At 47.9% G+C, this 20,915-nt stretch overlaps 1 protein-coding gene across 1 annotated transcript; it reads right to left on the bottom strand.

The window, feature by feature from the left end:
- Window positions 1-389: 389 nt before the first annotated feature.
- Window positions 390-2,999, bottom strand: LOC120640516. Its single transcript, XM_039916383.1, has 2 exons — window positions 2,860-2,999; window positions 390-2,486 (listed from the first exon to the last, which is right to left on the bottom strand). The coding sequence occupies exons 1-2, from the start codon at window positions 2,928-2,930 to the stop codon at window positions 524-526; spliced, it is 2,034 nt and encodes a 677-aa protein (XP_039772317.1). The 5' UTR covers window positions 2,931-2,999; the 3' UTR covers window positions 390-523.
- Between the last annotated feature and the right edge of the window lie 17,916 nt (window positions 3,000-20,915).

Here is a 20,915-nt window from a genome sequence, read left to right as displayed (position 1 = left end):
AGTCACGCTCAATGGGAGTTTCTGTTGCGTGAAAGGTCTGAAATAGGACGAGCAACTCTATTTCCTCCTCCATTTCTGCTGCGCGGACGGTCCAAAACGGAAGGAACAACTCCATTTGCTCCTGCTCCGCTGCTGCTATGCGAAAGGTCAGAAATGGAACGAGTTGCTCCGTTTGCTCCTCCAAATGTTGCTGCTGTGCGGAAGGTCTTTTAAGGACCAATTTTTTTTTCCTTCCCTCTAGTTGCCGCTGTCTGGGCAATGTAGACAGCCAAGAAAATAACGTGACATTGCTAGTTGCTTGTAAAACGTGACATTGACAGATGTGATGAGGATCAGCACCAATGACGACTTTAATGTTTCCGATCCAATCATGCACCTCCATACTATTATGAATGAAATCACAATATATATACTCATAAAGAGCTATTCTTATTATTACACAAAGATTATTAAGTTTAATCCAATACACAACTACAGATGTTTGTATATAGGATCACCGACAATATTGGCACGTACGGCTATCTTATGCACCTAGAAACTTCATGAGAAGGAGAACATGTGTGGCGAACTCCCCACCTGTCGCTAGATGCATGTAGTGGAAAGCGGCCCCGCAACGAGGAACGGTGTAATACAGCATCTCTGACCACACTGAGGTGATGAGGCCCCAACGTTGAGTTTCATCATCGATGCTCATGAGCTCCAAAGCCACCTTATGTGCATGGTGTACTGGTGAACGGTCTTCAATTCCAGCAATCCTCTGCCTGAGTTCCATGACAGCTTCCTTTTCACATAGTTTGGCCTGAGGCAAAGTTGATCCAATATTTCCACGAGTTCTGTCATGTTCAAGCTGGGATTCGTTAGTAAGCATAACACCACACTTGAAGACAAGGTACATGATATAGCTTGATAGTTCTCTGCTCATCTCCTTATGCCTCTTCGCTTTATCACAAGAACTATTGGTGTGGCCTTGGTCTTTCCAGTAGTAGCACATGTCTGTTGCAATGTGCCAGATGAGCACGCTTGCTGGGAAATCAACACTACCGCCGACGCTCCTGTGTATTGAAGAATCTGAATCTGCTACGACCTGAACATTGTCCATCTGCCACTGCTGAAGCGCTAGCTGACCACGGGAGCTGGCAATTTTGTTCCATTCTTTTCTTGTTCGGCAGCCTACCAATTCTTCTAAGATAAACTCCTTGATGCCTTCACTGAGGGGTACGTGCGTTACATCGAAGAGTTCAACACCCAAGAAAGACAATTTCTCACGGATCCGCTGCCACACCAATGCCATGTCTTGCCTCTTCATCATGCTGTATTGCGCGAGCTCTTGAGACCACTGCTTTCTGCAACATGCAGGCTGGATGTAGTTGGCCAGACGCAACGTTGCCCTCTTAATAATCCTGTCCTCCGGAACTATGGAAAAGATGAACACGGCGGCAGAGGAGATATCTAGGACTATTGCTCCTACAAGCAAAATGTAGGACACGATGATATCAGCTCTAATAGTAGTATGGTCCCCTTTTTTGGCGGCTGTGAAGAGCACAAGGGCTATCGGGGTTGCAACATACTGGAAGAGGGTGAATAGCAGACAGAGGGTAGATTTACCAAGGGAAAATGTTGACTCAAAAACTGCGTAGAAAGTACGTCGAACTGGGTTTTTGGTGTAGAGGTATTGGTAGCAATGCTCCAAACTTGCTCCCACAAACTCATAGGCCGCCCAACCGCAAAACTTCGGTTCGGGCATATCTGGTGGATTGTTTTCAACTTCTGTGGTCCTCAACACCCTAAGGGGAGCATCCGTTGACATGATATCAAGGACAAATGCTTTGATCCCCTCTACTCCTATCCAGCTCCAACTACTTTTCATCTTATGAAGAGTCCCAATTTGCCGCGTGGTTCGAGTTGGTAAGGCAGCAAAGTTATTAAATTCACGTAACCCACTTTCAATTATCTCCTCAGCTTCTGCTAGGTAGAAGGTAAGGATAGATAGGGACCTGAGCCATGCTGGGCTCGAAGCGAAGAAACAGATGGTCCGCTCAGCGTACTTGAAGCACCCAGAGAGGAACATGAGCACCATGGCGGCCCTGAGCCGTCCGTCCGGCCAAGAGGCCTTGGCCACAACATACCCGGCGACCGCTGCTTGGATCGCCAAGTTCAGCAGGTGGCGGTTCCATAGGTCATTGTCCTCCTTGGAAAAGGCGGTGATGGTGTCCTGCCCTCCCAGATGGACGAGCACGAACGGCGCCCAGAAGAACATGAGGTGGTGACTTGGCCCTCTCATGCGCACCGCTAGGTGGCCAAGCACGAAGACAGCCACGGAGTCGGCCGACAGGTACGCCAGCCACAGGACGGTGCGCAGGACCCAACCTGAGCTGTGCTTCCGCATGCCCGCCGCGAGGAAGAGGAAGACTTGCAGCAGAAGGCTTAGGAGGATAAGGCAGTGGATCTCCCATTCCTCCCAGAGCCCTTTGACAGACTCAAATACCCTGAAGAGTTGGTTCACTGCGTAAGCCCCCGTAAGCAATCTTGAAGCAATTAAACTCAAACTATATATATGCATGCAAACTTGTTATTAACAAAAGGGAATGGTTGGATCGGACACGTAATGTTTAAATTAAATTTTACTACTCCATCCGTTCCAATTTTAAGTTGTTTTAGCTTTCTAGTTACATAAATTTTGCTATATGCCTGGATTTATATATATTACATCTAAATTTGGGCGGCATGTTTGCAAACTCTACTTCAAACCAAATCAATATAATGTAAATTTGAGTGGCATTCTGTTTGCGATCTGCTTCAAAATGTTACTCTATTGCAACTCAGAACATAAACAACCAAAACCAAGCTGCATATTTTTACCTTTGTTTCTCCATCAGATTGCCCCCGTCGATTACCTCAGCATTCTTCGTTGGGAGGCATAACGAAAGCATTACACATGGTGTTGCCTGTCTATGCAGTCGTATTTATAGACGCTTGGAGTGAATGTCGATGGATATGCTTATACACTAAGGCCAGTCTCAGCTCAATGTGAGTTTCATGGAGAATTTCATGACATTAAATATTATTAATTTTGCTGACATGGCAAGAAGAGACAAGGATATGGTTTCACAGGATGTGAGGAGAATTTCATCACTATGAAACTCATCTGGCACGGTTACCTAGTTCTCAGTCTAGGTAATTGTGCCCATAAAACTCCCACTGAGACTGCCTAACAGAGAACTGTTCATATCAGGCCTGTTTAATTGTGTTTTAGCTAGGGATTCTAAAAGTCAGCTAGTATAGATTGAAGATTGTGAACAAAAAAGGTACACCATATACCAGTTTGAAAATGTAGGTTGTCTTGGGTTTTCTAGGTACACTCGTGTGTAGCTACTCTCATTATCAGTATACCATCGTGTATATATCCGCATACTCATTTATCACTTTGAGTATGTTCATGTACTTATTCTAAGATATTTCGAAGGTATATACATGAAAATTTTCAAAAGCAGCCCTATTTTTTAAATATACTATGATTATATCTTAGTATTAGTATATAAAATAAGTATGTCCATATACTCTATGTATTGTCACATACCCAACATATATATCATCATATGTATTTTAGTATGAACACAAACTCCACATGCATACTCTTCATTGGATCAGATACGTCATATATCATGAGATACACATATATGAGTATATATATATATATATATATATATATATATATATATATATATATATATATATATATAAAAGCTATTGGGAGCCCTAGCCACACGCGCGAGCTGGTTCAACCGAACCAACTCCCTCAACCAGCCCCCCACTTGCCTACATCAGGCCCATTGGGCCCAGCCCAGGACCCGACGTATATAACCATCCCTCTCAACTCTAATAATCTCCCTCCCCCCTCCCACCTGCAAGCAGGAAGCCGCCAGTCGCCACCCATCTAAACCGCACCCCACCCCTGCGGCGGCGCCGGCCCTCAGGCCACCGGCGAGGCACGTGCAGGTGGAGCAGCGGCGCATGGCGTGAGGGCCGCACGGGGCCAAGCCGGTTGCAGCGCTTCCAGTGACCGGAGGGGGCGGCGACACGGTGGCCACGCACGCTGGCCACGGTAGGCCTCGCGGCGGCGGGAGGCGCGGCCTCGAGGCGACCCGGCGGCAGCACTCCAGGCGTCCGGAAGGGCGGCGACGCGGCAGCCGGGCGCGGTGGCCACGACAGTCCTCGCAGCAGCGAGAGGCGCGGCCTCAAGGCGAGTGGTGGCGACACTGCGGCCGCACACAGGTTCACGGCGGCGCCCCTACAATCTCGTCTTCCTGGCGGCACCCATGCCCCTCCCGTCCCTCCTCTCCTTCTGACGCGTCGCCGCCCTTCCGGTGGGGTAAGCCCCATGCCGGTGGAGCAGGGGGCATGTGGCGGGATGCTCGCGAGCGGGAGGGCCACGCGGGCCCGTTCGAGGAGGAGGAGCTCGGCGCCCAGGGTGTCCGCGGCCACGGCGGGCTCGAGGCGGACATCAGCGGTGCGCCTCCCCATCCGCCCCGCGCGCACCCGGGCGACCGGCTCTAGGTAAGCTCTAGGCGCGCGCGGGCCCCTGCCTCCAAGACCGTCCCCGGCGGCGGTGTCCCCCATCCCCGGCGACCTCCCTCCCCAGGGGAGGCGCTCCCGGTGGCACCCCCTTCTCAGCGGCGTGGCCACCAGCACACACGGGGGCCCCTGCTCCCACGCGCGTGGCCCCCTAGAGCGCTAGCCGGCAGCGCGGATCGGCGGCCACGCGACGGGGCAGGCACGCGGTGGACATGCGCAGGCCCTGCAGGCTGTGGCGAGCGGTGGCGGCAGCGCCTGCAGCGGGTGAGGAGGCACTGGCGTGGTAGCCGCACACCACGGTGGTGACGGTGGCTCCCTGCGTGCTGCCCCGAGCGGCAAATAGGTGCCGGCGTGGTGGCCGCACACCACGGCGGTGACGACCCTCCCCTGCAGCGGTGGCGGCGAACCCTGCCCAAGCGGCGGACCCAAGCGACGGAGGCTATAGCGGTAGCGAGGAGCATGGCGAGGCGGCATCAAGCGGCGTCGCTCGGAGGGGGCTCATAGGGTGCGGCACGGAAGCTGCGGCGATGTCGAGCAGCGGGGGGCGCATATTTTCTATGCCAACGTTCATGCGTGTATATGCCGCTGTGTGTATATGCCAATGTTTATGCGTGTATATGCCAACGTTCGATCTCCAAGGGACCTGTATCATTGAATCGCTGCCACTTATGATCTGTATCTGTGTCTTCTAAGACATGTCTTATATGATTGTAACGCTACCTCCTATGACCTATAATCACTGCCTTATATGATTTGTATATCGTACTGTATTGTTGCATTCTATGGTCGTAGTATGACAGTGTGATTTCTTTGGCTCAATAAGATTCAAAAGTTCAAACTCTACGACATGATACTGTGATTTTTATGAGCCAACTAGATGCATCGCTGCCTTCTGTGCCCTGTATGAACTACCATCTATGACCTTCTATGACCTGCATCTATGACCTCCTATGACCTGCATCGCTGACTTCTATGCTCTATATGACAGTGTGATTTCTATGTGTCAAATTCTATGACATGCTACTGTGATTTCTATGAGTTAATTAGATTCAAAATTCAAATTTGTCCATCCCCATACTGTTATATGAGGTTCTATGGGTGTATGTACATATTTCTATGACATGCTAGATATTTGTTTCTATAGTTCAAATTTCAAATTCTAGAGAGAATTTTGTGCCTCTGCACATATATTTCTATGACTGCACGTATATATTCATATGCCATGTTTTTAGGACAGATGCATCTATGACTATAACCATGTGGATCTATGATGTCAAGATTCAAATTTTAAAAAAAATTAAAAAATATTCAAAAATGGATTCTTATGATGTAAAAAAATGTCAGGAATCTAGTGGTGAAGACCGTTTGCAAACTGGATATCCGAGTGAAAATTTATCGTGAAAAAACAAACGTGAAAACCACCTTTTTGCCTCTCTCTCACCTGGCTGGGCATGCATGCAGGGGGCTGGTGCAGGGCGCGCGCAGGGCTGGCGGACGCGGCTGGCAGGGGCGTGCATGGGTCCGGCGGGACCAGCTGAGGAGCGCAGGGGCCGGCTGGGGCTTCCTAGTGAGCCCAGGGCTTATTTTAGCGTGGGGATATATATATATATATATATATATATATTGTATTTGCTACAGTAAATGCATAGATCCCCTCCCGGCCTGCGCCCCCCGCCCCTCCCGGCCTGCGCGCCTCCGCGCTCGCGCCCCGCCCTGACATGGCCCATCTGCCCACATGTGGGCCAAACCCGAGCCCCCCCACCCCGCGCCCCAGCATATGGGTCCGCCTGGCGTGGCCCACCGCGATTAAACGATAAATTGCAATATTTTGTGTTACCAGTTGTACTGATTACAATTATCCAATTGCAACCTTGAGCGATGACTTTGAAAAAGGGCGTCCGGACAAAATAAATGTGGGGGGTGAGTTTTTTGAATGGATCGAGGAACATCCGAATCGCCCAGGTGGGAGGGACCGCTGCTGCCGCCACCGCCACCTCCAATGAGGGCGCCCCCTGATCTGGTTGTGCGGGTGTAAGGGTCACCGGGGTGTCCGACCCTAGAGGGGGAGGGGGTGAATAGGGTCGCTAATCGCTTTCTATCCTAGGGCTCAATCTATTTGCATAAGATAAATCTAACATGTCCTACACATGCTAGTTATGACTAAGGTTTATCTATGCTACTCTCTACTTACCCCTAAAAGACTTGCAACCTATAGCCAATCCTAATCAAACTAACTAGAAAAGTAAAAGCATGCAAGATAGAGCAAATGCAGAAACGCAATACGGTAAGTAAAGAGGTAAGGAAGAGAATATGCAAACTCCGTGAAGATTGAAGATTGAAGAGACCGTGAAGAAACCAAGTCCAAAGGATTCGAAGATTGAAGAGACCGTGAAGAAACCAAGTCAAAACAATCAAGACAGAGATATTTTAGTATCACCGGTTGAACCGATGCTAAGAAAATTACATACGTCGGTGCATTGACTTGGAGCACGTCTGGGAGTTTTGGTAACACCGGTTGAACCGACGCCAGAAAAGTTGAATACGTCGGTGCAATGAACTCAGCAGCTGAGGCAAAATCTATACACCAGATGAACCGACGCTAGATATTGGTGAACGTTGGTGCAGTTGTCCAGAGAGTTAGTTTTTCAGCAACTACACTCACCGGTTAAACCGACGCTGCATCGGTTGATTACGTCGCTCGATTGAGGTAGCTGTTGAAGCATAACGGCTAGTTGGAAAATGCACTCACCGGTTAAACCGGTGATGACAAAAACGGGAGCATCAATTTAACTAGTGATAGCGCTTTTTGTCAGCCTTTTTCCAACGGCTAGTTTGGGGTGTGTGGGCTATATATATGCCACCCCACAGCTCATTTGAGAGTGCTGGAGACTAAGGAAGCATACTACACTTGAAGAACACCTCCAACCACCATAGAACTTCATTGTACATCATATAGGCTTAAGCACACTTGTGAGAGTGCTTAGTGCTTGAAATAGGGATTAGTTCTTGCGAGAGCTCCCTTGAGAGAAGTCTTGCTGCGGCAAGCAATCCTTGTGATCCGTCGTGTGACCCTCCGACTTGGTGTGGAGTGGCAACGTCACTTTGTGCGGGGGAAGAGGAGACCCCCTCCTTGGTGGAGAAGCTCCGTATTGGATTTCGGCCGGGTGACCGAGAGAGACGGTGGTGGTGCACGAGACTCCGTGTCTTGTGGGCACTTGCCTTTGCTTGCCGGCATCGCCTTGGTGGCGTAGTGCAAGACGGTGATCGGAAGAGCCTCGGTGTCCCGTGGACGTAAGCGTTTGTGCCGAATCACGTTACATGACCATGTCTACTTGGAAGTTTGCATACCTCTTGCACTTACCTCTTTACTTACCATATTACGTTTCCGCATTTACTCTTTCTTGCATGCTTTTACTTTCCTAGTTAGTTTGTTTAGGATTGGCTATAGGTTGCAAGTATTTTGGGGTAAGTAGAGAGTAGCAAAGATAAACCTTAGTCTTAACTAGCATGTATAGGACGTGTTAGTTTTATCTTATACAATTAGATTGAGCCCTAGGTTAAAAAGCAATTAGCGACCCTATTCACCCCCTCCCCCTCTAGGGTCGGACACCCTGGTGATCCTTACAGTACACAAAGTAGTGTTTCCCTGAGCATGCAGGCATGAATACCTGTATGAAAAAAGAGACTAAGCCCCCAATTGCAAATAACTTACAGAACAGTTGCAAAAGCATAGTGAAAAAGCAACAGCAAAAAAGTGGTGGCTCACAAATCACTTGCAATGTGGGGGCTGATGTGAATGTGAAAAAATAGTTGACCAATTGCAAAGTAAGCTGGCAGCAGTTGCAAGTGAATAGTTGGCCAATTGCAAGTAAACTGGCAGCAGTTGCAAATAATAATTAACCAATTGCAAAGTAAACTGACAGTAGTTGCAAGTGGATAGTTAAACAAATGCAAAAGTAAACTAACCAACTTTGCCTTCAATATGTCCTCATAATGCTCAATTTCTGATTCCAGGCACTGCCATAACGTCTTGAAATCGTCGGTCTCGGTTACTCCATCCTCCATGTAGATGCTCTGAACGGACATTGCCTGACACTAGGATATATAATTTGAATCACATTGGGCAAAGAGAGAAAAAAAGACCAGTGAGATAAAAAAAGAGGTTAAAACAGCAGGTGAAAAAATGTTGTATAATCAGGGGCTGGGTGGGGGACTCACAAAGAACCCGGTTGTCAAAAACACCATGTATCCCACCGAGTCTTCCTTGTGGACAATGTTATCATAGCGAAGGCAATGCACAGTAAAGTCAAGTATGGAAGAGTCTCCATCTTTGTCATAAGCAAAACTAGTCAGTAGATCATTCCCATCAACATAGAGCAAAAAATGCTGAAGTCAATCAAAACTTTCCTGAAAAACACAAAACCAAAAAAAAATGTATTAGCAACTGTATGTGCAGGATTGTACTGCTGCTTGCAAGCAAAAAAAAAACAAAAAAATGTCAGTTGATTTGTGTTTATGCTTACTCTTTCAACGCTGGATCAGCAGCAATCTTGTTCTGCAATGCAAGTGCCTTAGTCAATGGAACATTCGGGCGACACCCTGGCAGTTTGAAGGGCGATATGTACTTCTTTGGTCTCTTCTTCAACCTCTGGCCAATGTACTTGTAGACCATCCTCTGGAACTGGTTGAAATTCTGTGAACTTTGTTCCATTTCCTCTTGAGACAACTAAACAAGTGGGGTCTGGGAGTTAATTTCGTCAATTGGATCCTCTGGGAACCCTAGAGCACCTGCGGCACTGGGGCCTGCCTCTGCATCAACTACATTGCTCTTCAACCTTTGAATTTCTTCATCAGTGTGCTGGCGCAACAAGATCAACTTTTTCTCGTGTTCATCGCGTAAAGCTTGGTTATCTTTTGCTAGCTGGGCCTTCGCCCTCTTGTTCTTTATAGCCTCTTTTGCTCTTTGCTATTTCAGCTTCCTGGTTTCCTCCATCTTGTTCTTTTCAGCCTCAGCCTCAGCGATCTTTTTTGCTGCATCATCACCTTCCTTGTTTTGAGCTTCGCTAGTGGAGCGCACGCTTCTTCTGCTGTATGCTATTGGACCAGTGTGAATGTTTCCTGCAGACTGAATGCCATATATTAAAGAAAAAAAGGAAGGATTAGCTACATCAAAAATTACAAAAATGAAACTTGTCAGTTGCAGACAACAACAAAAAAGAATAGTGTGTGATGGGGGGCAAAAGTAACTTACATCTGAAGTGCGTGATGGGGGGGCAAAAGTAACTTACATCTGAAGTGCCGCCACTTGCAGATCTCTAGGCTTTGGATGCGTCTTGGGGGGCGCGTTCATCTGCCATCTTGTTATGGGATGACTCCTCCTCATTCTCATTTGTTTTCTCTTGTAGACACACAGATTGCAACACTGTAAGTCACAAAAATGCAAACACGTCCGCTGCGAATTGCTACAAATGTGAAAAAGGGGCCCAAGTTGTGTTACTTCAAATGTGGCCCCAAGTACAGAACTCTAGGCGTTGGGTGCATGTTGGGGGGCACTTGAGTCTGCACCCTTGTTCTGCAGTGCCTCCTCTTCAGTGTCATCTCTTTTCTCCTGTACACATATAGATAAATTGCAAACACTATAAGTCATGAATTGCAAAAAAATCCATCATGTGTGAATTGCTGGAAAAGGGTGTGTGAAAAAAACACAATGCTACGCTGTAAAAAAACATGGAAACATGCACATTTCATCCTATTTTGAAAGAAAAAATGTCCAATGTGAAAAAAATAAAAAACCATAATACTTACAGCATGGTCCCTCTCCTCGTCGTTGCCATCTTTGTGGATGCGTGTATCACTGAGACCATCTCCATCCGTCACTGGATTCCTGATTTTGATTTTGAAAACACAAATTGCAACTCATTATGTATAGGAATTGCAAACGTGTGGTAGACATATTGCAAAAAAAGCTGTCAGAGTATTACATTTGATTTTAGACTATCATCAAGGAAGTGAGTCCTCAATTGTGGGGGGTTCTGGGGGGATGCGTTGAAGAAAAAAAGTCACAAAAAATGGAGCGTGGGAAGAAAAAAAGAAATAACTGTTGCATTAATGCGTACCAGGGCATCCGGGCGATAAGCAGTGAGCTGTAAAACATGTCACATGTATTATCCACATCATGCATAATGTCTCTATCTTCGGCATCATCATTTCCGTGGCTGGGCGCTGGAGAGCTGTGATAAGAATCATCTAGCGGTGATTCCGGAACTTCATCTTTTGGATCTTCACGTTCCAGCGGGATCTCGTCTAGGGGGCGATCACGTCCATCGCTGGTTTCTGGATCATCATCGTCTGCTGCGCTGTCATCATCTGATTGTGCCCCCCTGCTTCTGGCTCATCGATCCTTGGTCTAGCCTGCCTCCTAGCCTTATTGAAAGAAGCCTTATCGGCATGGGCATCAATAAGTAGCATCTGCATGGAGGTGAAGCACTCGTGGTGGGCTTTTGCCATGAGCTCATTTGCCCTTGATGTATACTCGACAGCCTTCTACATGAAATCCTGGGCCTGCCTGGTGCTGTCATCAAATGCCTTCAAGATGCTAAGCGCATCTGACTTCCTGCTTCTTCCAACTACATCAACAATGCTTTGGCCGAAAGAACTGCTGAAACTAGGGTACCGGTACGTGGGTGGAGGCTCCGCGTTGGCAGCGGCATGACCGCCAGGGGCATCAGAGGTGCCAGCCCCCCCTACTGGGAGCAACTGGTGCTGGCTGGGAAGAAGTGCCAATGGCGCAACAGGAGGGACACCGTAGCATGTGTCAGGCAAGCTCCTCAGCTGCCAAAATTTTTTTTATAAAAAATAATATAAAAGTTAACCAACTGGTGAATGAATGGGTAACAAATTGCAATGATGTATGTACACAAATAACAACTTTTCCTTCAATGCAGTTGCAAAAAAGAAAGCTGAAAAAAGAACAAAAAAAGAAGAAGAGGGATGTGTGCCAAGAGGGTGTGAGTCCTTACCATAAGTTTACCAAACTCAACAGTCTCACTAGAAGCATCTCGCCTGCGATCCATGTTTGCTATAGAATCAATGGTACTCGTGTCGAGGAAGGCACATCGAGGCAGTGAGAACGGGTTTGTATTTAATCCATGCTGCAGGTTGTCAACATATAGCATCTGCAAAAAAAATAGAAACAAAAAAGTTAGGAAAAAAGTACTGGCTATCATTGAAGATAAGCATGAGAAAAAAAATATGTGCCAGTTGCAAACTAAAAAGGTGACAACAGTTACAACATGATAGCTGCTCTAGTTGCAAACACATACATTATGGGAGGTTAAAATGAAGCACAAAACATGATAGCTACTCTGGTTGCAACATGATAGCTACTCTGTTTGCAACATGATAGCTACTCTAATTGCAAACACAGACATTATAGAAGGCTAAATGGGCACGAAACATTATAGCTACTCTAGTTGCAACATCATATCTACTGTGGTTGCAACATGACAGATACTCTGATTGCAACATGATAAGTAAATGGACACAGTTACACAAAAAAAAGAAAAAAAAAGAGAGAAGAAAAAGTATGGGGGAAACACTAACCATTAGGAAGATTCCACAGCCACTTATCGGTGCCATAATACCTTTCTCCGGGAAATCCTTTCTATACAAACGAGCAGCTTTCCGAAGATGATCAACTACTGCTTTGCACCAGTTCCTATAGCCAATGTTCTCCAAATCTTCGGTGTACTTTACATCCTCCAGCCTGATGTAGGCGTCAGTGTAAGAGAATAGCAGCGACTGGAACGCGCACATGAAGAACGCACTAAGCCCCAAACTTCCTCTGAGCATCTTTTTGTTCAAACCATCCAAAATGTCTCAAGCACTGAACTCCCGCCTTGGGTTATATGCATTACCACAAATTTGCAATCCCAACTCCCTCCGAATAATACGAGCTTCATCGTCCGTCATATGGGGTGGGTCACTTCCAGCATTGGGGATCTAGAACACACACCATACACTGTGCTCGGTGATTGCTATCTCTTTTCCACCACCAATCTCTAATTTCATTGTTTCTGGGTTCAGCTTCCGCATAAGCCATCTAAGCAAATGCCTATCAAGTTCATGAGGCTTGAACTGCAGCAGGCCCCCGAAATGCTTTGCCACAACTTGACCTTTCAGAGTATCGTCGAGAGCTGCGACAATTTCTTTGAATTTCATGGGGGAGCATCGAATGGAAACAGACCTCCCCTTCGGCACGTCTTGCCCACCAACAACACCGCGAGGGGCTGCAGCGGCGTCAGCGGGGGCGTGACGGCGAGCCTGTTTGCGATGCCTCTTCCTATTACTTCCCTCTGCTGCAATGCCAGCCTGGACAGGAGAGGATGGTACATAATCCGAGTCGTGTCCATCACTCTCATCACTGCCTCCGTTGGGTGGAGCAGGACTGTTCAACCTTAATACTTTCCTCCTTATCTGTACCATGATCTTCACCATGATTGCCGCTGCACTGATGATCTGAATCTGCGTCCATTTGTAAACACTGCAACAGAAAAACACAAAAAAAAGCCATGAGAAACGTTTGGATAGACAAATTGCAACTAGTGCTTAGGTATAAAATGCAGCACATCGTTAGCTAAAAATGCAGCACATGCTGATTTCTGAATTCTGATGACACAAAAATCAATCAAAGATATTATTCTTGCGCTAAAAAAAGATATCCAAAAAATAAACGAACAACGGCATGTTTGCTGTTCTCTAAACTGGTTAACTAGGCCAAAAATGCAAGTCAAATTGGAAATACTTTACACTTTTTAATACTCTGCTCACAGTGTTGCAACCATTTAATCTCCTATAGACATATAACCAGACATAGGACAGCACAAACTAACCAAGACGAAAAGAAAAGCACAAACATTCATAGGCCAGACAAAAATTGCAACCAGTACTTAACTTTAATTGCAACAAAAAGTTGGCTAAAAAAAGGATGCAAAACTAGCTGATAACACAAAAGCCTTTAGAGAAACGAATTGCAACCATTGCTAGCTGCAAAATGCAACACATCATGGACTAAAATTGCAAAAAGTTTTAAAAACACTAGCTGATAATTATTACTGCATGGATGGCATTCCCACCCTCAATGTATCATACTACATTGTAAAAAAATCTGAAAAAAAGTGCATCAAGGAGCAAACCCGTCTACCTAGTTGCAGAGTTGCAACCCCCCCCCCCCGGCCTGTGCCCCGTTGGCTAAATTGCATCGTTAGCTAACAAATTGCAAAGGTGGGCGAAAAGCAATTACAAAAATGTACGACCTCCATCACATAATCCATTAATAAACCGCAACACAAAAAACTCCCCAAGCACGCGGCATCACTGGGCCCCATCCCCCCTCCCTTCCCTCCCCCTATATGCACCAGTGAAACCCTAGGATGTAGCGCGAAGATGAAATTATGCGAGATTTGTGTGATTTTGGGGTGTGGAATGTGCAACGAAAATGTGGGGGTGCAGCAAATGCGGAGGAGGAGGGGGAGATATAGAGGGGTATGATGGTGTTCAAATCACTTCCCACGCCGGCGATGGAGGGCGCGGCATGCTGAATCCTATGTCTTGATGCAGTACGTGTGATTGTGAGCCCAAATGTGGTTGAGGGTCGAGGTTAGGGGGGGCATTGGATGTAACACCCGGTTTATAAAGAACATAAACCGAGCAATCATATACGTGCCAGGATCAAGTCACACGTATATACAACAGAATGAACAGTATATCAAAGCACATATCACGTAAAAAGATATAAATAAGCGAATACGAATGTTATTTATTACAATAATGACAAAAATGTCTGATGCAGCGGAAGCGAAGTACAAAATACGAATAAAGCTCTCCGAAGCTGAAGCAGGGCGCCACAGGGACGTCGACTGGGAGACGAACGCCTAGAAGTCCTCGTAGTCCTGGTAGCGCTGGACGAACTCCCTCGTGTCGGCAGGAACTGAGCAGCAGTAGCGTAGCCAAGAGGAAAAAGTAGAGAAGAGGCAAGAGTGAGCACACAACTTGTACTCAACAAGTATAACACAAACTATGAGGCTCTAGGCTGGCTGACTCAACTGCATTAGCTTTTAAGTGTTGGCAAAGTTTTATTAAAGCTATTTACTACGAGTTGATGAATTACCATTTACCCAGTTACATAGTAATTAATCAGAATTAATTATGATACTACTGAGAACCATACCAAAACCAAGCCACCAAGGTAAACCCCGAGAAGCACCTCCCTCGTCGGAAGGAGATAACTTCACTAATCAAAAGGAGGATCTGGGCCGCTCATAACCGTGAGCACGGCTAGTATACCAGTTTTACACTCTGCAGAGGTTGCACATCTTTACCCACAAGTCGTGAGCTACGCCAGTTGTTCATCACACTTCCTTAGGTGAGATGACTAGCGACTCACTACGAGGCCTTTAAAAAGAATCTCGTTGGTAAGGCGTAACCGCGAGAGTTAGGTCGGCGACGATGGGGCCCACCTCCGGGGGTACAAGCACAGGAGCGCAATCCAAGCACAGACCAAGCCGGAGGAGCAGGGACCATTGAAGCTTACTACTCTTGCCCCGCAGGTAAGTTACTCCAAACCAAAAAGACCTAATTAGTAAGCCAAGTCTATCCTATTCTAGCCTTGTGGTAGCGTTGTTGTCCCAGGTTGTCGCTCTATGAACCGGTCCTTATGGAGAGTGGCCAACCAAGCACTAAGCACCGTGCTGGCCCCCTAAACCATGTTTCTACAAAAACATCTTTTAACGAGACGTGAGCCACTCATCCACACAGAGGGCCACTCTCAGAATTATGTTCAAGTAAACCATTAATCAATTTAATTAAAAAGGACCAAAGTGTGTTATAGCGCAGCAACCTAGCACAACTAACCAAAAATGCAACCCAATGGTATATTTAAAGGATATAAACTGGCTAGGAAATCCTTAAAGGCATACAGTATTAAATGCAGTATGAAAATGTATTTAAACGTGATGGGTTGTTCATGTTACACTTGCCTTCCTCGTACTGCTCCTGCTGCTGCTCAAAGTGCTCAGAAGACGGCTGCTCCGGGTACTGGTACTGGGGCTCAGATGGATCAACGTCTACTCACGAACACATGGCCAAAACAATGCACGAAAATAAGCATACAAGCAAACTCTAACAAAAAGCTAAAGAACAGTACATCAATACATAAAAACAGCACACTAAACTAGTCTAAAACTATTCTACGCGTTACAACGATCGCGTGGATAAAAAGAACGCTAAAAACGGAGCTAAAACGCATAATCTAGGCTAAAAACAAGGTTCAGGGGCTTATTTGTAAGAAAACTGAAGTTTCAGGGGCTTTTCTGCTAAAACCGAGGGCTAAAACGTAATTAAACCTTAGTTTCAGGGGCTAACGCATAAAACTGCCACGGGTGGACGGCGGGTTCAAAATTAAAGAAACTCAGGGGGGTCCGTGCAAAATTTTGGGCTTAACTGCAATTATTTTTCAAAGGCGGTGGACTGCGGGTTAATTCAGCAGAAGACTGAGGGCTCTTTAGTAAAAAGTGGCCGCCGAAGGGGTATCTTCGAATCGGGGCTGTCGGTTTCTAATCCCGGCCGTTGGTTTCTAAATGGGCGGCTCAGAGGGCTCGGGCACGCGGGCGGCGGCACAGACGCCACGGCGAGCGGCGGCGCTGGAAGGGGGTCGCCGGAGAAGGTCGATTCCGGGGCTACGGTGCTCGGTTTGGACTGCGGTTTGGACGTGGAGATTCACCAGAGAACGCGTAAACCACTTGGGTGGCTAGCTGGGTTCGGTGGGGGTTTTGCGGGGTTCGCCATGGCGCCGGGCGGCGCTAGCTCGCCGGCGAGCGGCGTTCTAAGCCCCGAAGGGGTCTACAAGCTGAGTTATCAGGCGAAAAGGTACCAAGGGGATCTAGGGGTGCTTACTGAAGCCTTGGGTCGGCCAGAACCGGATCGCAGGAGTTCTCATGGCGGGGTCAGGAGGCGGTGCTGAGGCGACACGCGTGGTCCCGACGACGCTAGGCTCCCCAGGGCTCCAGAGCTGCACTGGTCGACGAGGGGTGCACCTACGAAGCAAGAACCGGAGTCAATTCGGGACGAACTGCACCGGCAGGGTGAAATCGTGGCGGCGCGAGTGACCTTACCGGACTTAAGATCCACGCAATTCCGTCGATGGCGGGGTCCGGGATCGGGGGCAGTATGCTTAGGGTGGGTCCTGGGCACACGGCGGAACTATTTCGGGGGGCGTGGCGGGCTGTGCTGCGGCAGGGCGGCGAGACCGCGGCGATGCAGAGGAGCGGCGCGGCGGAGCAGCACGGGGGCGGCGCGCTAGGGTTTACTGGCGGCGGAGGTGAGGGTGAGGGGTATGGAAGAGGCTGGGGACCCTTCTTATAGGGCGGCGGCGGCCTTGGCGTGCGCGCCTGGCGTGGGGGATCTCGCCGGGAAAGGCGGCGTGACGAGTGCAGCCGTTGCGCGAGGAAGGGGGTGGAGCTGACGCGTGGGCCCGCTCGGTCAGTGAGGAAAAGGGGTGGGGTCGGGCGAGCGCGGCCCGAGCGGGGTGCCGCTGGCGGGTGGGACCGGCAGGTCGGGCGGGCGACGCGCGTGGCGTGCGGGCCCGGGGCGCAGCGGCTGAGGGGGACGCGCGCGCGGCGCTGCGCGGGACGAGTGTGGGGAGGCGCTGGCAGGTGGGGCCAGGCGTGACGGGCGGACGACGCGCGGCGCGGGCGAGCGGGCTGCTGCGCGAGCGGGGGTGCGGGGCTGGGCGCGTGGGCGCTGGCCATGGGCCGAGCTGGGCCGGAGCGCTGCACTGGGGAAGGGAGGAACGGGCCGCAGGAGAGAGAGAAGGAGACCTGGGCCGCGCTGGGCCGGGCCTGGGGTGGGTTTGGGGGTCTTGGGCTGGATTGGGCTTGGGGTTTGGGTTTTCTTTAACCTTTTCTATTTCTATTCCAAAACAAACAAAGTTTGAGTTCAAACAAATTTGAATTCAAACTCCCTAGCACTCAACCAAAATAAACAAAATATGCACCAGCATGTATGCATCATCAAAATTTAAAATCTATGATAAATTTTAATTTCTTGAGGAACAAAATTGGATTAAATGCCAGCTAAACACAATAAACCTTAGAAAATTAAATAAAGCCAATTAAATTTATTAATAAATGCTGAAATTTAAATTAGGATGTTACATTGGAGCAGTGGAAAGGCGAATTAATTTTAAGCGCATGTGTGGTGGAGGATCGGGGCGAGGGGGGATGGGAGCGCAAGACTTACCACGCCGATGAAGCCTCGGCGAGCGCGGACCGGCGAATGAAGAAAAATGCGGCGAGGGGCAACGCGCGGAATCCCCCCCCTCGCGGCAACGCTTCCTCCACCCCCTGCTTGCTCCGCTCCTGCTTGCTCCGCCCCACGGAATCAGCAGTGCGGGGGAAGCACTCGGCAGTGCTTCGACGCCGGCGGACAAGGCGGCGCGGCGATGCATAGGCGCGGCGTAATCAATGAGGGGCGAGGCGGCGGTGCGGCGGAGCAGAGGAAGCAAAAAGAAACGATGCTTTCGAAAAATAGGGAAACGTGGGGTGCGGTTAATTGGGGACCGTGGGGGGGTGGGGGTGCAGTTAATCGGACCAAGTGGGCGCGCAGGGTGGTTCTGGCTCGGACTAGGTGGGCGCGCGGGGGTGGTTCCGGCTCGGACCAGGCGCGCCGGATGGCCTGGGTGCATTCTATGTGTAGAATGCACCCAGGTGTTATATATATATATATATAGAGAGAGAGAGAGAGAGAGAGAGAGCCCCTATACACACACGCACGCTATGTTTTGACATATAGTAAAAATAATGTATCTAGAAAAGTCAAAATAATCTACATTTTGGAACGGAGTATATCTTAAAAATCTAGGGGTTTTTGTATATTTTTGTCATGTTGAATTTTACTTTATTTTTTAAAAAAATAGGGCCTTTTGCTCCAGCCTTCAGGAGGCATGAGGAGCCAGGTTGAATTTTACCTTGTCGTATTGGACTTTGTATATTGTGATTGCTTGTTTCAGTTTGTATGCAATAATTCGTGGTTCTTTGTTTTGTGTGTCTGTGGAGCAGCATCCGAACCACCCTTTAAGACCTGCAAACTTATTGTTGACAGTCAAAATTGGCACCAACCGGTCTGACCGGTCGAGGCACTGTGGTCTGTCCGGCAGGGACCGACCGGTCCGACCGGTCGGACCGGTCCAGGTAGAGTCCGAGTACAACTACGGTTTTTCATAAATTTAGATCTGTAAATAGTATTTCTTGCGGGATAAGTCCACCCCACCCTATAAATATAAAGGGTCACGGCCGATTAGGGGATCCAATCGAACAAAATCAATACAAAGTCTAACATTTATCCTCTTCTCCAAACCCTAGCTTTTCCAACACCCTCTGTTATTCTTCCTTCGTCTCCGTGACATTTGAAGGCGTTCTAGGTGGCCTGCCGATCCTAGAAAAACCCTACGTGTGCCTACCCTGACGGGGTCCCTCCCGGGTTCGCGTTCGTCGGCCGTAGCCGATTCTCACCGGCGACTGGTCTGACCGGTTCCTTAGACCGGTCTGACCACTCCACGCAGGGAGAGCTGCATCGAGCTCTTTCTCGCGCCGCACGATCTAGTGCATTCGTGTGTTGACCGAGATTTGCATCAACATACTTTTTGGCGACTCCGCTGGGGAAGAAAGATCTTGGTTAATAAAACCGATCTAATCTACTCCAAAGAAGATGGGCTCCAACACAGAAATCGACAAGGAGAACATCATCCCTTTGACATATGAGCATCTTCCGGAGGACGTTCGTCTGCTACTGGTGGAGCGCAAGAAGAAGCGTGATGAAGAAGATCTACAAGCGGCGCTTGCGAACATCAAGGTCGGTCGATGCGGCAATGTCACCAAGATCAAGGAGATCGACTTCGCTTCTACCTCCTCGGATGCATCTACTGAGGTAATACCTGCTGCAACTGCTCCACCTTCCGGTGTTACTATGGAACAAATTCAGAAATTGCTAGCTGAGCGTGATGTTTATTGGGTTAATTGGCTTAGCTCTAAGGAAAGGGAATTGGTTGGTAAGAAACCAGAATCAACCGATGAACCTTCATCTGTTCCTACTTCTGAATTTTATGTTCCTCAACCATCGGCAGCATCTCCTATGAGTCAACCTCAATATGGGATGCCGATGAATTATTTCAGTGGTCAAACTGTTACACCCACGTACACTGGTCCTATCTCCGACCAAACGAGATTGTTCAGTACACACCACCAGAAATCTCCAGGAATTCAGTGCCACACACCAGTCCTATCTCCGACGAGATGTTCGACCGATATGTGCAGCATTGGCAAAACCGACAGAGACCGGTCAGACCGGTATATCAGACCGGTATATCAGTCCGGTCAGACCGGTTCCCCCCAACCGGTCCGACCAGTCCATCCGGTCAGTTTGTTCCAAACCAGCGTGAGGTATCTACATCCACACAGCCAAATTCTTCGAGTAATTTCGATAAAATGCTTACTGATTATAAGAATGATTTGGCTAATCTGCTTAGAGAGTTTTGGAGTGGATGTTAGAAGTAAAACCCGCACATACCAAAAGCCGTATCCTACTTCGTTTGATTCGGTTGCATACCCTGCTAGTTTTAGGTTGCCTGAGTTTGTTAAATTCAGTAGGGAATATACTAGGAGTACTTTTGAGCATATTAGTCAGTATCTTGCCCAATTAGGAGAAGCTGGTTCAATAAACGAGTTAAAAGTGCGTTTATTTTCTTTATCTCTAACTGGAACCGCTTTCTCATGGTTTTCATCTTTGGCACCTAATTCTATTGGCTCATGGGAACAATTAGAGTAGAAGTTCCATGAGCACTTTTTCTGTGGGCATGATGAGCTTAAATTGTGTCACTTGACATCGGTTAGACAATCGCGTGATGAATCTGTCAATGATTATATAAGACGATTCCGCGATACAAAAAACTGATGCTTTAGTGTGAATATTGCAGAAAAGGATTTAGCTGATTTGGCTTTTAATGGCTTGCGCTCTCATATTAAAGAAAGATTAGAGGGCTATGATTTCTTTACTATTACTCAGGTGCATCAAAGAGCTTTGACTGTAGAAAGCCAAAGCAAAGAGTCTCAAGAATCTCATAGGCATCATCGTTCTAGTGTGCATGCTTTAGAATGCAATTCAAATTGTTCGGACGATGAGTCTAATGATGTGTATGCTGCTGAGTTTGCTTGGTCATCTCAAGCTAAACCATTTACTTGTTCTACTCTTAAGCTGATTCAGAAAAATCAGCAAGATGAACAATTTACTTT

This window comes from Panicum virgatum, chromosome 7K (genome assembly GCF_016808335.1).
Source record: "Panicum virgatum strain AP13 chromosome 7K, P.virgatum_v5, whole genome shotgun sequence".
NCBI classification, from domain to species: Eukaryota; Viridiplantae; Streptophyta; class Magnoliopsida; order Poales; family Poaceae; genus Panicum; species Panicum virgatum.
Note: the sequence above shows the minus strand (reverse complement) of the source record. Positions and strands in the feature narration are given on the sequence as shown.

What these genes read in the sequence shown, in the direction of transcription:
- LOC120640516 (XM_039916383.1), bottom strand. Translation starts at nt 2,930, where the DNA reads ATGCTTTCGTTATGCCTCCCAACGAAGAATGCTGAGGTAATCGACGGG. An exon ending in AATCTGATGGAGAAACAAAG is followed by an intron (nt 2,487 to 2,859) that starts GTAAAAATATGC and finishes CCAACTCTTCAG; the next exon opens with GGTATTTGAGTCTGTCAAAG.